The sequence below is a fragment of the Mandrillus leucophaeus genome, unplaced genomic scaffold (genome assembly GCF_000951045.1).
Source record: "Mandrillus leucophaeus isolate KB7577 unplaced genomic scaffold, Mleu.le_1.0 Scaffold128, whole genome shotgun sequence".
Classification (NCBI taxonomy): Eukaryota; Metazoa; Chordata; class Mammalia; order Primates; family Cercopithecidae; genus Mandrillus; species Mandrillus leucophaeus.
In genome coordinates this window covers 3717545-3734295 of record NW_012101209.1, presented here as the reverse complement: position 1 = coordinate 3734295, position 16751 = coordinate 3717545, and the positions used below count along the sequence as shown (strand labels likewise).

The 16751-nt window shown below is 40.3% G+C and overlaps 1 protein-coding gene across 2 annotated transcripts in view; it reads right to left on the bottom strand.

Moving 5' to 3' along the window:
• The window catches only part of CPVL (carboxypeptidase, vitellogenic-like), a 172007-nt gene that overhangs the window by 136253 nt on the left and 19003 nt on the right, over nucleotides 1-16751 (bottom strand). For both annotated transcript variants that reach the window (XM_011972228.1, XM_011972227.1), the window contains exon 2: nucleotides 5202-5380. In XM_011972228.1, coding sequence (XP_011827618.1) covers nucleotides 5202-5370 — 169 coding nt within the window. In that variant the 5' untranslated portion in view covers nucleotides 5371-5380. The remainder of the gene's footprint in view (nucleotides 1-5201; nucleotides 5381-16751) is intronic.

Below are 16751 nucleotides of genomic sequence, written 5' to 3'. Positions count from 1 at the left end.
AGGAGAGAAGTAAAAACTGTGGATCGGAAATGAGTGAGATGTGGACCACAGAGAGGTAAATGGGAAGAAGAGGATTTGAGAAAGAAGACAGAAAAAAGTGAGAAAGGTCCAAGTATAATGAGAAAAAGAGAAAATATATAATAGAAAGGAGCTGGAGGGAATGGAACAGAGGAGAGGATGATTGAATCAATTTATCTCTCCCAAGACCAGCACCCCACAGGGTCCACGGACTGCTCTCAAATGATTCAGATGTTCACTCATCCCTCCCTTCCCGAGGATGCCAAAGTAGCTTCTCTGCTACCTTGTACTTGGCGTATATTTCAGGCCTTCCCTCCTAGGTCAGGAGGTTGGGAAGTGGGGAATTTGTCTTATTTAACTTTGCATACCTTGGGACTTGGCATGCTGATTTACACATCTAAGACATTCAATAAATACTTTTTAATGAATGAATGTTAACAAATGAATGGATGAACGAGTCAACAAATGAATGAACTAAAACAAGCCCCAATGACAATGCACTAAGACTAGCTCATTTCTACAAAAACCTCCTAAGGCAGACCTTGTTAAGAGATCTAAAGAAATTTAGAACTTTTCTCTAGCCCATAAAAAGAGTTTTGCCCTGTTTCAAATTTTAAATTTCCACTAACTAAATCCCAGTAAAATAATAAAAAATGTCATCAACTAAAATGACTTTTTATATTTTCAAATGTCCTGTGCATCCTATTACTGTAATGTGGAAAACAAACTCACTCCCAAGGTGGAGGAGTTTCTATCTTTCCGGCATCATGACTCACAATCCAAATGTTTAGAACAGTTTTAAAAAGGAAAAGGTTCTCTTTGAAGTGATTTTACTTCCTCCTTGTTTTTTATTGCTGCTACCAGTGTTTGTGATATTAACACTTTCAAAAACATTGGAGTGTGACCAACAAAGGGCTTCAACCAGCTAATCAACATGCATGTCAGATTCACAAACACTCAAGTTATCAGCAGTGTGGACACACAATACCAGATCATAAGTAACAATAAATTAGGACCTACTAGTAAAATAGTCTTTAAAGTGTGAAAATGCAGTGTTTATAAACAAGCTAAAATGTGCCTCCTACGTTCAGTTTGTTTCAGGGAGTAAAGATTTATTCTAGCTTCAGAGAAAGTAAACATGCAATTACAATTACACAAAACTAAGCCAGTTAATTGGGGATTTGAAAAATAAAAATTTCCCTTGTTTTTTTTTGTGAGCTACTGTTTATCTCGAAAATGTTCCATTGCAATAATAAGACTCACATTCCTAGGGTTTTGACAGACTCGATAAACAAAAGGGATTTAGGGGAGTGAGCTGACCATCTGTCCAGAGCTTCCTGAACTTTCAGCAAAGCGGATGAATAAAATTATCCTTAATTATGTTGTCAGGGCTACATTTGAATACCCAGATGTAACAGATTTTGAATCAGCCACTTAAAATTCTGTTCAAAGAATTTGACTGTGTAGCGTAACTTCAGGAAGTGATATTATACACAGATTTACTATTTTAAATGTTGTCAATCATCAGATGAAGATCTACCAATCTTGACATAGAGGGTGGAAGATAAAACTACTTCCCCTGGAATCTTTCTCGGCTGCTACTAGTACCCATAACTGAGGAATGCTTATAGGCAAGAAAGACAGGAACAGAAGGGATGTCAACAGTCTCTCAGATGGATTTCTCTGTATTCTTTTTACTTGGTTCCACCAGATGTACGATACACCACGGTCACTTTCACTTAATGCCTTTGTTTAAGCTGCTTCTCTCCTTTGGTATGCACAGACCTTTCGCTATTTACATAAATCTTACCCAACACTCTGAAGTCCACAGCTGGTCATACAGCACAGTGGTTCATACAATGGGCTCCGGGGTTGGCCAGTATAGGGTTTAATTCAGAGCTGCTCATATAGCATAGTGGTTCATACCACGGGCCCTGGGGTTAGCCAGTACAGGTTTTAATTCCAGCTCTGCCACTTACTAGTTTTATGGCCCTAGGCAAGATATTTGATTTTTCTGGGCCTCAGTGTTCTCATTTGTAAAATGGGAACAATGCTTATGGATTTTTCATTAGGGTTGCTCTGAGAACTAAATGAGCTAATGGATGTAAAGCACAATGCCTGGCACATGGTTGGTACCCAAATTTAAATTCCATACATATTTATACATACATGTAGAGGTACTATGCTAGGTACTAGGGATATAATGACTAAATGTTAGCTACTTATTATTTTTACTACAACTACTATAGCTTTAGTATTTTCTCCCTAGATTATGCCAACCAACAGGCATACGTTCCTTCTCCGAATCTCCAGTGCACTTACTTCAAATGTACTACTTTAGTACGTTAGTATGCACTACCCAATTCCTTAATTGTTTTGTGTGTATGCATCCGGTCACTTTAGAAGAACACTTTAGAAGCTTGTGAAACAAACAGAACTAAATTATAGTAGGCAAATCACAGAGTAGAAGTCAGAAGATTTGGGTCCTAAACCCATCTCTGCTACCCAACTCTATTGCACACATCCCGTTGGGCAACTCAGGTAAAGTATTTCAGTCTCAATTTCCTCATATGTGGATTGGTAGAATTTGGTTATAACAATTACTTAACTCCTTTTCAATCCTACAATAAATGGTTTGCTTTGATTTACTGTTAATGAACATAAATCTAAGCCATCAGAATCCACTTGTTGAGAAAGCTGAAATACGTACATGTAATCCAATTTGGAGGGTTTGAGTCAATGATACTTTGCCTCTTCACACGCATCTGTATCAGCCCATACAGTGGGGCAGCCATCTTCCCATGACTTCTCTATGCGAGGTAAAAATCAGTCCTTTTTAAAATACACTAAATACATTATCAAAGTTTTTCATCTTTCCTTAGAAAAGAGATGGTGAAACTTGAAGCCAATGTGTATTTCAGAAAAAGACATATGAACAGCACTTACACATACCCTTAAAATGTAAGATTGTCTTCGTGTAAAATGAAAACCAAAAAACAATGACATCCTATTGGCTGTGAGAATACTTCGAATGAATAAAATTTGCTTTATTTTAAACTTCTTTGTAGAGTATTTAGATTTGCTTTTGATCTTTAAAATGACCATTTGTGTAAAATTTCCAGTGTTCTTCTTCATTCCCATCACATCTGCCAAGCTGCCAGCTTCACAGGCACCATCTCTGCCTTTCCACCTAAGACAAGGGACAAACTTGGGGCTCCTGTGTGCCAGATCCCTGTCTCTCACCTTCTTAAACACAATCTCCAACAATGGTTCCCCAAACTAAACCAACTCCCCACTCATCATTTCCATCAGCAAACAAACATTCTCTCCTATTCTGTTGAAGACCCTTCCTGGACCCCAGTGCTCCCTCCAGCCACTACGCCATTTCTCTGCTGCTCTTTGCAAACAGCTCCTCAGAATAGCTACCTGTCTACTATTTTATAGCCCAGGAACCTACAGAAGTCCAGAAAGTTGAAATCATTTACCTGCACAGTGATTAAGCACAAAGAAGCATTAAGAGCAGATAGATACAGGGCCAGAGGCGGTGGCTCACACCCATAATCCCAGCACTTTGGGAGGCTGAGGCAGGCGGATGACTTGAGGTTAGGAGTTTGAGACAAGCTTGGCCAACAAGGCGAAACCCCATCTCTACTAAAAATATAAAAATTAGCCGAGCGTGGTAGCGCACATCTGTAATTCCAGCTACTCAGGAGGCTGAGGCAAGAGAATTGCTTGAACCCAGGAGGCGGAGGGTGCAGTGAGTCGAGGCTGCGCCACTGCACTCCAGCCTGGCAACAGAGCAAGATTCCGTCTCAAAAAAAAAAAAAAAAATGCAGGTCATAAATTTTAGTCTCTGATAACACTAAGTGATATATATTTTCCTATTAGTAATAACAATAGAAAAACCCACAATCTCTAAATAAAGCCATCTGCAAACACTCATATTTGGAGAACAATTTATAGAGTACAAAAATTTTCATGTGTCTTATCTCGTTGGATTTTTATAATATCTCTGCAAGTTGGGTAAGTTGTTAAATCTCCATCTTATCTTAATGAGAAAACCAAGGCCTAGACTTGCTGGATAAGGGGGCACAGCAGGGAGGCTGCAGTGAGGCTGTCTGAGTATGAAGCCTACACACCAGCTGGTATCTGCGTGAACTCTGGCTAGTAGTTCAGTCTCTTTCTGTGTTGGTTTCACATGTATAAAATGGGTCCACCTCCCTAGGATGTTGACATGTTTAAGTAAGTTCATGCAGAAAGCTTGGAACCAGTGATTGACTCATAGTAAGTTTTAAGGATAGTACTAGCAATAAGTGCTCACTGGGGGACAGGCACTCTACTAGTCTTATAAATAAAATGCTGCAACTCAAACATGCAGGTAATTCAGCCCTGGCTAATTCTCATTTTAGCTAAAAACTCAGATAACATATGACATCAAGTCATTAATATTTGAAATAGGCCAGGTGCGGTGGCTCATGCCTGTAATCCCAGCACTTCTGAAGGCTGAGGAGGGCGGATCACCAAAGGTTAGGAGTTCAAAACTAGCCTGGCCAACATGGTGAAACCCCGTTTCTACTAAAAATACAAAAATTAGCCAGGCGTGGTGGTAGGCACCTGTAATCCCAGCAACTCGGGAGGCTGAGGCAGGAGAATCACTTGAGCCCGAGAGGCAGAGGTTGCAGTAAGCAGAGGATGTACCACTGCACTCCAGCCTGGGTGACAGAGAAAGACTCTGTCTCAAACAAACAAACAAACAAACATATATATTTGAAATAAAACAACTGAGTAAAAATACTGAAATATATTTTGCATCCTATGGGTTGTTTTAAGAAAAACTATTGGCCAGGTGCAGTGGCTCACAACTGTAATCCCAGCACTTTGGGAGGCCGAGGTGGGCGAATCATGAGGTCAAGAGATTGAGACCATCCTGGCCAATATGGTGAAACTCCATCTCTACTAAAAATACAAAAATTAGCTGGGCATGGTAGCGTGCGTCTACAATCCCAGCTACTTGGGAGGCTGAGGCAGGAGAATTGCTTGAACCTGGGAGGCAGAGGTTGCAGTGAGCCGAGATCACACCACTGCCCTCCAGCCTAGTGACAGAGTGAGACTTCGTCTCAAAAAAAAAAGAAAAACTGTTGAATTCATGCCAGTGGTTCTCTGATTTAATTAAACTTACTTACCTTTTTGGATCTTCCCAGCTTCAATGTAAGGGGTGAGAAACAATGGCTGTCCTGAGTCTCCCTTAGGTGGCATGGAAACACTTCTGTATAGGGAGCGAAACAGCCCATCACAGGGGCCAGGCGCCAACAGGACCAGCGAAACAATCACCTTCCACATGGCGCCAACCATCTCTCAGGGTCTAGGATAAAAACAGCATTCCAAAAATGAATCAAAAGAGTAAATATTTACCTGGCCCTTTTACATGCAAGAAATTCATTTATTCACTTAAAAACATTATTGTGTGTAAAGGCCCTCTGCAAGGACCTTGGATAGCACCATAAATAAGCACACCCAATCCCTGCTTACCCTTAAATTCACAGGCTAATGGGAGATCCTTCAAGGGATTTACAATGTCAGTAATTTTTAAATTACTGATTTTTTTTTTTTTTTAACAGAGTCTTGCTCTGTTGCTCAAGCTAGAGTGCAGTAGCACAATCGCGGCTCACTGCTGCCTTGACCTCCTGGGCTCAAGCAATCCTCCCATCTCAGCCACCCAAAGTGCTGGGATTATAGGAGTGAACCACTGACATTTTCTAAAATGCAGTTTGGAAAGTAAATTCAATGGAGGATTCAATAAAGCCTCAGAACAACAAGAACTCTGTAACTGACCATAAATGGGTGGTAGAAATCACTATGTCACCACAGAAGGGCAGAGGATTGAGAGCATATTTCAGGTCAAAAGATCATAGAAAGGCCTTACCCAAGTTGGATGTGGACAAAAGGTGAATGGTTCTCAGACAGGTGGGAGAAATGGGAAAGGCATCACGGGTGGGTGGAAACAGCTTAAGCAAAGGTGAGACCTCAGGCATCCTTGCACACCTTGCAGGGAAATTTCAAAGAAGCAATGGATTTCTGCTTATGTTCTCTATCTCTTATAAGCCCTCAGTTTGTATCAAAGAACAACAACAACAAAAACAAAAACGGAAATGAAGAAAGAAAGGGGGAGGGGGTCCTACAACTACCCTTAGATCCCTCCCCTTATTGCTAGCTGATAAGTAAATTAAAGACATTAGGCCCCAAACCATTAGCACAAAGCTTTCCAAAGATCTTCAAATCTGATGTTTGCTTAGAATATTCATCTGAGATGATAATAGTAATGGCATAAAATTGTATAATGATTTACTTGTACATCAATATGTAAATTATACATATAGTGGGCTTTCCCATGTATTTGTAGCTGATTTGAATCTCCTAATTTCACCAGTGTTAGAAAAAAATGAATGGTATTTGTTAAAGCACGCAGACAAAGACTTTATTAGGATAATGATAGGCACAAGGACCTTGCAGTCAACAGAGTCTTGCAGAAAGGGAGAGAGATTGGGCTCAACTCCAAATGCAGCATGGGCCAGTGGGAATTTATAGCTAAGGAGCAGTGTGGGGGTCAGTGGATGGAAAATTACTCAAAGGAAGCCTTGGGGTAAGGTGGATCTGGCTAAACCTAATAGGATTCTCGCTGAAGACAGGCCAGGGTGATCAGACATCACCTGGTGGATGGTGCAGGATGAGAAACCTGGTCAAATGTTGAGGTGATCGGATGTTGATGCTGGTGGTTCTTGGTAAAACGACTTACCAGTGTCCTTTGCTAAAACTGGATTTTACAAGGAAGTGCACAAACGGGCCAACCCCAGAAGATTCAGAAGCCTGACTAAAATTTGGCCAAGGAAAAAATCCTTGTCACCAGGAGAGTGAGGATTATTATCACCGAATTCAGATAAGGAAAACTTGAATCAAAAGAGTGTCTCATGCAAGGACATGAAAGTAAAGAAACCAGGACTTGACCCCACTCAAGGCCAGGACTAGGGAGAAATGAGAGAGGTACGGATGTAGGGTCAGAGCTCATCTTGATCTAAAATGTTGACCATTTTTGTTATCATTAATTTTTCTCTGTATTATACAGTTTTTTTTAACTATTACCTTAAAATATCACTGATCTTGAGTTTTTTTTGACACTTTATTAAGTTTTACACCTGAGGCAGTGCCTCTCTTGTCTCGCTCTAATCCTGACCTTGCAAAGTAGGGAATTATGACAAGCACACCAGGGCCGTTACATGACTCTGCACTCCTGCTATTTAAGCATGATCTGTGTTCTTAGCTGTAAATTCTAAATCAAATACACGAAATGAATGAGTACTCCACACACATTTCTGGATGCAAAAAGAGATACATAATTATGCAAATACAATGCCTGCTTTGGTTCAGTGCTTTAAAATGCCAAGCCATTAGAACATCTTAAAAATACAAAATGTGTAAAAATCTTTTAACCACATGCTTATTACAACCCAATTTGGCATAACATGAAAATATTGATTATAGCAAATTTTAAAAGCTTTTCAGGCACATTTCCCCAGTAACATAAAGGTTTATAATTATAACATGATTGAATATATAACCCTTGTCATGTCTGTCAGGGTTAACTTACTAGAATTCTCCACACTTAATGTAAATAAGGCCAGCCGAATCCAGTATGGAGCTAAAAAATGCTTTTGCCTATTACTGACTATAATAAACAACAAAATGAATTTAGGAACTGAAATTAGGTTCCCAAGAAGCCCCAGGGTAATGACCTCTATGGCAATGTTAAAACATTTTTTTAAATTATGTGAACTTGTTTACACTGATGCTTTTATAGCATAGCTACTTTCAAGGGATGCCTGAAATCAACAATCTTACTCTCTAACTGGTTCAGAAAAAATATATATATATATGCAAGATTAAAAAAATAATGGAAGAAGCTCTTTCAGTAGGAGGTTTTGTTTTTTTTTTTTTTTCCTGGGGACAGAAACAAGAAACCAATCATGCCGTCTAATTTCTCAATCTTCCTGCTGCCAATCCCCAGCCCCCTTTAATGGAAGCCATTAATATTTAAATAACCAGGGTAGTTACAGCACTTCCCTTGTAAGCCGATGTTGACTCAAAGATGTTAAAGAATGAAAAGAGGTAAAACTGGTCCTGTTTTAATTGATATAAATCTAATACATAAAAGTAAGAACTGGGTCAATTTAGTAGATCTCATTAACATTTAATCAAATAACTATCTGAGTCATGGTTTCCCATGTAGGTGAATTAAAGCGCCGACATATTTCATTTCACAGTTCTCATTCAACAGTCAGAATTCCTGAACTGTGCTTAGCTGTTATTTCTCCTTGTGAGAATGAAAGCTATTATCATAAATGGAGAAGTGGGTTTTTTAAACACCCTCTCGTGTGTTTTTGCTTATCCTAAATTAGCATGAATCTTTTTATTTATTGAATATTTATTGAGCAATTTCTAAACCAAGAAACCTGATACTAGATAGAGGATATCTCCCACAGAAAGTTGAAAAAGAAAACTGTTAACCCTACACTTTATCATACCTACTTGAAATAATGTGAAAACAGTGGTGCTATTTCCAGTTCAAACATACCATATTGAAGAATTCCAACAAAATGTTCTTCTTAATAAATGTTCAGAGACAGAACAAAATCTAGGTAAACACAATACAATATTGATAGAATCAAAGAATCTAAAGGTCAAAAGTATATAATTTGCTAAAACTGTCTTACTAAACCTTAAATATTAAAGTTGAAAATCATGTGTCCAATATATAATTTTTGATATGGAACAAAGCTATTTATCCACAGTGTTCTTTAGAATAAAAAAAATTGTCAATAAATAAAATTTCCAACAATAAGACATCAGATAAGTAAGTTACTATACACCAAAAAGATAAAATTATTATACATACAGCAATTAAAATGATTCTACTAAGAATGTTTTGAAAAATATAATATTATTAGGTAAAGAAAAGCAGAATATTAGATTGGATATATATGGTTTTTTCCTTATTTAATACTTCTTAATAATTTCTAAATTTTCTACAAAAATTTTGTACTCAGAAAAAAATAATTTTGTTGCTTCTTTAAAAAAACAAAGTGAAGCAACTGCTAGACATGACAGAAAAAGTGCTTATTCCTTATTCCTTATTACTACCTGGGTATGACCTCTTCTGTTTCCTAGGAATAAGGTTCTATTTGCACTTCTAGAATAGCTTTTTCTTTCTCTAACATTCTGTTAAGATGTGTCCTGATCTCCTAAAGCCACAGAATCCCAGAGACTCACAGTAAATTTTCTCTTCGGTAAATCAGAAGGCTCTGCATAAATGTGAGATGCTATAATAATATTTATTATCATATCTGTAATTCATTCTGCCTGGAGTACAGTTCATAATGAGAGTGCATATAGTTGGTACTAAGCAAATATTACTGAATTGATGAAACTAAATAAGGAACCACATTTTAGACTTACAAGATATTAAATGTTCATGTGGTCCAATTCCTGCATCTTCAGATTAGAAAACTTATACCAGGGAGTAACTCACTTGATCAAGATGACAAGGCCAAGACTCAAAGCCAGAATTTACTTATAGCTCTAAATCTCATCTGCTTTCTACTCTTCCATCTTTTTTTTTTTTTCCTTTTTGAGATAGAGTCTCGCTCTGTCACCCAGACTGGAGTGCAGTGGTGCGAACTCAGATCACTACAACCTCCGCCTCCTGGGTTCAAGGGATTCTCTTGCCTCAGCCCCCCAAGTAGCTGGGATTACAGGCACCCACCACCACACCCAGCTAATTTTTGTATTTTTAGTAGAGACGGGGTTTTACTACGTTGACCAAGCTGACCTCAGGTTCCTGACCTCAGGTGATCCAACCGCCTCGGCCTCCCAAAGTGCTGGGATTACAGGCGTAAGCCATTGCCCCCGGCCCACTCTCCCATCTTTGTTCCAGATATATTCAAATATTCTGACTCTTACTGTCTCAGTAGATAATAACAGCCTGTAATAGTCCTAAATCCCTTTTATGGATTGTTAAAGGATGTAGTAAAGAAATAAACAAATGAATAAAAAGAAACACTGATAAGTAAATCTGTCTAGAGAAGTCTGGTTTTTAGAAACAACTCTGTAATAATCCAGGTCCTGCCGTGACTCATCCGAGGACCTTGTGTAAGACAGTAACTTCTCTGGGTCCCACCTGATGTGCTAGAGCCAGCGCAAGAGACCTGATGGTTAAATTTTCAGGAATACTGAGAGTCAGTTGTTCAACAGAGCCACCGTTAACAATTAAACTGTCATTGAAGAAGTTACATTTTAAAACATAAGTTCAAAGTACTCAAAACTTATCATTTCTTAATGATTTTACTACATTTTACTATTACCTGTGATCTAGAGTTATGATTTTTGTATCTGTGTGGTAGACAGCTTATACATATGATGGTTTGCTTCTGGGCATCTTTTTCCAACTATGTGTTCAGTAATCCTGTTGGTAGCTTGAAATAAACTATGGTAGGAGTATTTATACCACAGTAACCAGCAAACACCAGAAATCAGGGCTTCTTTTTCTCAGAGAGCCGATTGTTAAACATTTACCTGCACACACTGGGCTCATCTTCATTATTGGTGAAATGAGCTAGACGCTATTTTCCATTAGCTCACACTCCAATTCCAATCTACCTGACCAGCAGAAGAGACAAAAAGGGAAAATCCTGGCCAGTTCTCCCCTACCTGATCAACCAGTAACATAATCAGACTTGAAAGACCTCAAGAAAAGAAACCTGAAAATGCCACTGGAGGTGTGTGTTTTGCCAAAGAAAAACGAATCAAAAACAAAACCTGCAGGATGAGGACAAAGAAACAAAGAGCAGGTATTTCAACCAGTCTTAGGTTCTCCCCTTCACTCATTTCCACTTCCCCACTTTACACTATCGATTACTCCAGTCAAAGGATACATATCTTTCATATAATAACCATTGTAGCTGCAATTAAAATAGTTATTGCCCGGCACATTGGCTCACACCTGTAATCCTGGCACTTTGGGAGGCCAAGGCGGGAGGATCCCTTGAGCCCAGGAGTTTATTTATTTATTTATTTATTTAAGGGACAGAGTCTCACTATGTTGACGTCCTGGACAACACTCTTGAAGTACTCTTTTCCCAGGGGGGACACAGTCATGGCATGTAAGGTAAAGGGCAACCTTTTGCTGAAGTGGCACTGAGACACGCCTATCTCCTTGTCACAGGTTCCTCTCTGGCATCAGACGGTGGTGTCTAATCTCTCTAACAAATTAGTCATTCCTGTCTCTGCCACCATATCCTTGGATGTGCAGGAAAAGGAAACTAGAGGTGTGTGGCAGGGAGAGAACAAGAAAAATCAGGAAGAGGAGAAAATAATATAATCCGACACCACAGTCTGGAGCTTTATCTTGAAATCCCACTCCAACCAGAAGGAAAATTTAGCTGGGCACGTGGTGGAAAGTAAAATGTAAACATTATCCCAAAATGTTTTTCAACAGTTTTGAAATAGAAGGGCCATGCCTGTGACTAAAGGCACCATCATGATAATGATACCAGTTAACAGCTACCAATTACTGAACGCTTACTATGTACAAGAAACTGTGCTGATTGCTTTATATTTTTTATTTCTAACCAGGTAGGTAAGGGTTAGAAACAACCTGACCTTGTCATCTCATTTTATAGACGAGATACTGATCCTCAGAGAATTTAAGTGGTTTGCTCAGGTTCACAGTTAGTAAGTGGTAAAGCAAGCAACTGAGGTGTCAGGCCTGGCTCAGAACATGATACCCCAAAATAATGGCACCTTGGCATAGTGAGTATTTTAAACAGCAGGAAATTGAAAAAACAGCAGAGGCAGGAAGGCTGCTCTCTGACCCTTTCCCACCTTTTTCTCCTGAGAGCTGGCCATGAAAGAATTCTCTGACCTACTTCCCCTGAAAGTAGGTCATAAGACCCTCATTCCGGAGGGGTCCTGCCCTGTACCCAGAGGGAAGGAATGTCACAGCGAGGTTGAAAAGAATCTGAACAAATAGGCCTTGCTGAGTTCCCCGGTTTATTACTATTAGATCACATTCTTTTGTCCTCCAATTATACTTCTGCACAACTGTCCCTAAACACATATGGTTTTCCCTGGGTCCTTGGGGCTTCGTTTTCTAAAGGTTTCTGTGTCACTGAAAACTTATATTAAATACAACTTTTATACTTTTTTCATTTAATCTATTTTTTTTTCCTTTTATTTGTTATAGGGGTCTCAGCCATGAACCTTGTGATGGATGAGGAAAAGATATTCTTTTTCTCCCCTTACACTTTCTGGCAGCCAACATGGGGTGGCTGAGACACCCCACTAGTTCCAGGACCTGCAGATAAGATCCTGGGACAACTAATAAAAAAACAACAAAAGGTTAAGAGTTGTTTTTTTGTTTTTTGTTTTTTAACCAAGATCAGCTCTCTGGGATCTCTTCTTCTAGGTAAGAATTTCCTTTCCAAATTCAGATTAGCAGAAGAAAAATCATTTGTTTGCATTGACTCATGTAAATCTGATTTGGCGGCACCCATTAGTTACTGATCCTTTCCCTCCCAGGGACAGCTATCTCGTTCCTGTTTCTCTCCTTTTGTTTCCTGAGAGCTTCGCTTCATGACTGGTGACAAAACTCTCTCTGGGCCCGGCATGATGACTGATGCCTGTAATTCCAGCACTTTGGGAGGCCAAGGCAGGCAGATCACTCGAGGTCAAGAGTTTAAGACCAGCCCGGCCAACATGGAGAAACCCTGTCTCTACTAAAAATACAAAAATTAGCCGGGCGTGGTGGCACACACCTGTAATCCCAGCTACTCATGAGGTTAAGGCAGGAGAATCGCTTGAACCCAGGAGGTAGAGGATGCATGAGCTGAGATTGCACCACTGCACTCCAGCCTGGGCAACAGAGTAAGACTTTCTCAAAAATAATAATAATAATTAATTAAAAATTAAAAAAAAAAAAGAAAAAAAATTTCTCTGCTCTCTGCCAGATGGGGTGCAAATGTTTCAGCTAACAATGAATGGGAAACACATCTCTGAGTAGATGATCTGAGAATGAGAGGGAGCCGGCCTTGAGGAAACAGTGCAAAGGCCCTGCAGTGCAAACAAGGTGCCTACTGTGGGTTGGTGGGCACAGTCAATAGGGGAGGGAGTGGTACACAATAAGGTTGGAGAGATAAAGCAGAGCTCGGAGAGTCTTATCTTCCTTCACCTGTGTTAGCATTTTATTCTAACAATAATGGGAGACCACTGGAGAGTTTACAGCAAGGGAGGAATATCATCTGATTTACACTGTGACATGATTGCTGTGGTTGCTATCTAACAAGCAGACTTAAGGAGAATCAGGATGGAACCAGAATACCTAATAAGAGGTTGCTGTTATAACCCAGGAGCTACTATGAAGGCTGGGGTCAAACAGTAGCAGGGAAGGTAATGAGAAATGGTCAGCTACATTTTGAAGGCAGATCTACGAGTATTTACTCATAGACCAGATATAATGGCTGAGGGAAAGACAAGAAGTACAAGAATGGCACCTGTTTTCTGCCCAGAGTAAGTCCAAGGATTATTATGTGCTGAGTTGAAGATATTTTGAAGTCCTAACTCCTAGTACCTCAGAATATGACCTTATTTGAAAACAGGGTCTTTGCAGATGTAGTAAGGTTGATGCAAAAGCAATTGTGGTTTTTGCCATTACTTTTTTTTTGGAGACAAGTTTCGCTTGGTCGCCAGGGTGGAGTGCAGTAGCATAATCTCGGCTCACTACAACCTCTGCCTCCTGGGTTCAAGCGATTTCCCTGGCGCAATCTCGGCTCACTGCAACCTCTGCCCCCTGGGTTTAAACGATTCCCCTGCCTTAGCCTCCCAAGTAGCTGGGACTACAGGTGTGTGCTACCACTCCGGCTAATGTTTTGTATTTCAGTAGAGATGGGGTTTCACCATGTTAGCCAGGATGGTCTCGATCTCCTGACCTCGTGATCTGCCCACCTTGGCCTCCCAAAGTGCTGGGATTACAGGCGTGAGCCATACTACTTTTAATTAAAAGTAATTTTACACCAACCTAATAATTAGCTACAATGAGATTATACTGGAGTTGGGTGAGGGCAGGGCTTTCATCCAATAAAACTCGTGTCCTTATAATAAGAGGAGGGAACTACAGAGGAGAATGCCATGCGACAACAGACACAGACACTAAGTGATATATCTACAAGCCAAGGAGCGCCAGGATTGCTGGCAAACACCAGCAGCTAGAAGAGGCAGGGAAGATTGTAGGCTACAGGTTTCAGGGGGAGCATGGTCCTGCTGACACATTAATTTTGGACTCTAGCATTCAGAACTGTGAGACAATACATTTCTGTTGTTTTATGTTATCCAGATGGTGGTGTTTTGTTATAGTATCCCTAGGAAACTAATACATGAATAGTGGGGCCATGACTGGAGATCAGGAAGACTATGGAAGGAGTTGGGATGGAGGATGTGAAGGCACAAAACCCCAAGAGTTCTACTTTAAGTTGCCTGGTAGGCATCCAGTGAAAATTCTGACTGGCCAACACTAAGCTGGAAAAGGGAAGCAAAATTGATTTCTTACATCAAATATGTCTGGCATTATGCAAGCCAGGATTTCCCATGGGGTCCTTTATGGAATACCAATTCTGCAACATATTAACAGATTTTATAAGGAAAAACATTTGGGAAAGTCTGGGTTAAATACAATTAATGAGGCTGAGGCAGGAGAATCGCTTGAACCCAGGAGGCTCCCTTGTTACAGAATACCTCATAGCTGTTCACTAACAGACAGCACACCTTTTCTTGACTGTGATACTATTCTTAGATAAGCCCTAAGGTCAGAGCTTTATACAAGACATATCCATATGAGTAAACTCAGTCCCAGGTGAAATAATTTTCTCATGCCCCCTTAGCTATTGAGTAGCAAAGCTGGAATTTGAAGCCATATCTAGGTGATGCCAAAGTCCATGTATTTTCCATATACCACTACATAAACGACAGAATATAACAAAATCTGCCTCAATGCAACTGTTGATAAAAGCAGAATTCTGAATAAACTGGATTGTTTTGTCCATTTGCAGGATTTATAGGTACTGAAACTGCAAGTGATTGAAAGGCATATTTATCTGTAAAGATGTGAAAATCGCAGGTCCACAGATTGCTTCATAATGGATTTCTAGTGTACTTCTTTCAGTTTCAAAAATTACTTTTTGGGAATAAGTGAAGCTCTCTACTCTTTGGGACATTAAAATCTCATGGCAAAGTCAGTGTCTTCCACTAAGAAATTTTTGTTAGTTTTGCTTAAGACAGTGTAGCCCTGTTCTTCTTAGAATTGCCTCCTTTTGAATGGTGTGAACCCAGGAGGCAGAGGTTGCAGTCAGCCGAGATCGCGTCACTGCATTCCAGTCTGGGCGACAGAGCGAGACTCCGTCTCAAAAAAAAAAAAAAAAGAATCGCCTCCTTTTTATTGCCTACTATAATTAGAATTTTCAAATAAAAACATTAGGATAAGGCTAAGATTGGGAACAATGAATGAGAACATTTTAGGTGAGGATAATCCTAGTAAATTTGGCAATGTCATCAGTTTAACTGCCAATCCCTGAAGTGACAGGGGAAACTTCTCCCTGATTCTAAAAGAGCGACTACTGTTTGTAGCAGTAACCACTCTATAAGATTCGCTTCCACGATTCTAGTACATTTCTCAGCCTTTTCCATATGTTATCTCATTCAAGCTTCACCTCCACTCTTTGGTTTTTTTTGTTTTGTTTTTTTGAGACAGGGTCTCACTCTGTCACCAACAATCTTGGCTCACAGGAATTTCTGCCTCCTGGGCATAAGTGATCCTACCACCTCATCCTCCAGAGTAGCTAGGACCACTGGTGCATGCCACCACACCCAGCTAATTTTCGTACTTTTCATAGAGATGGAATTTCGCCATGTTGGCCAGGCTGGTCTCGAGCTCTTGGGCTCAAGCGATTCGCCTGCCTTGGCCTCCCAAAGTGCTGGAATTACAGGCATGAGCCACTGCGCCTTGGCCCACCTCCACTCTTGAAAAGAGTTAGTGTAGTACTTCAATAGAGGCCCATGCTGACTGGGCCACTTTGCAAGTGATAATACTCCAGGCAGCAGCTGAGCTGGAACGGACTCCAAGTTGACTGGACCATCCACTCATTCACTGAATAAATATATCCTTAGCTCATACAAGGAATAAAACAGAAAGCATCTGCCTTCGTGAACTCAGGAAGAGAGATGGGCGAGGCTTTTAAGAAAATCAAAGCAGGATAAACGGAATAGAAAGGAAAGGGGTCAAGCAGTGGCACTACTTGAGATAGGTGGTCAGGGAAGGCCCCCCTGAGTAGGTGACACCTGAGCAGATCTGAGGGCATGAGACAGTGTCTAGGAAGAAGAGAGTTCCTGGCAGGAGAACAGTGACCGCAAAGGCCATTAACAGGAAACAGTGCAGATGGAAGCCCACGGTGGGAGCCAGTGAACGATGGTCGGAGTGGTTCGAAGGGGGATCAGGTATAGGCTCGTGCTGGGTATTGAAAGCCAACCTGTGTTTTAGGGCACTGCTTCTTCCCAGCTCTGGATATCTCTATCAGTGTCCAGGAAGTCCAACAGTGTAACACTGCTGGCCCCTTGCTGCTGCCTTCTTCCCTCTGTAG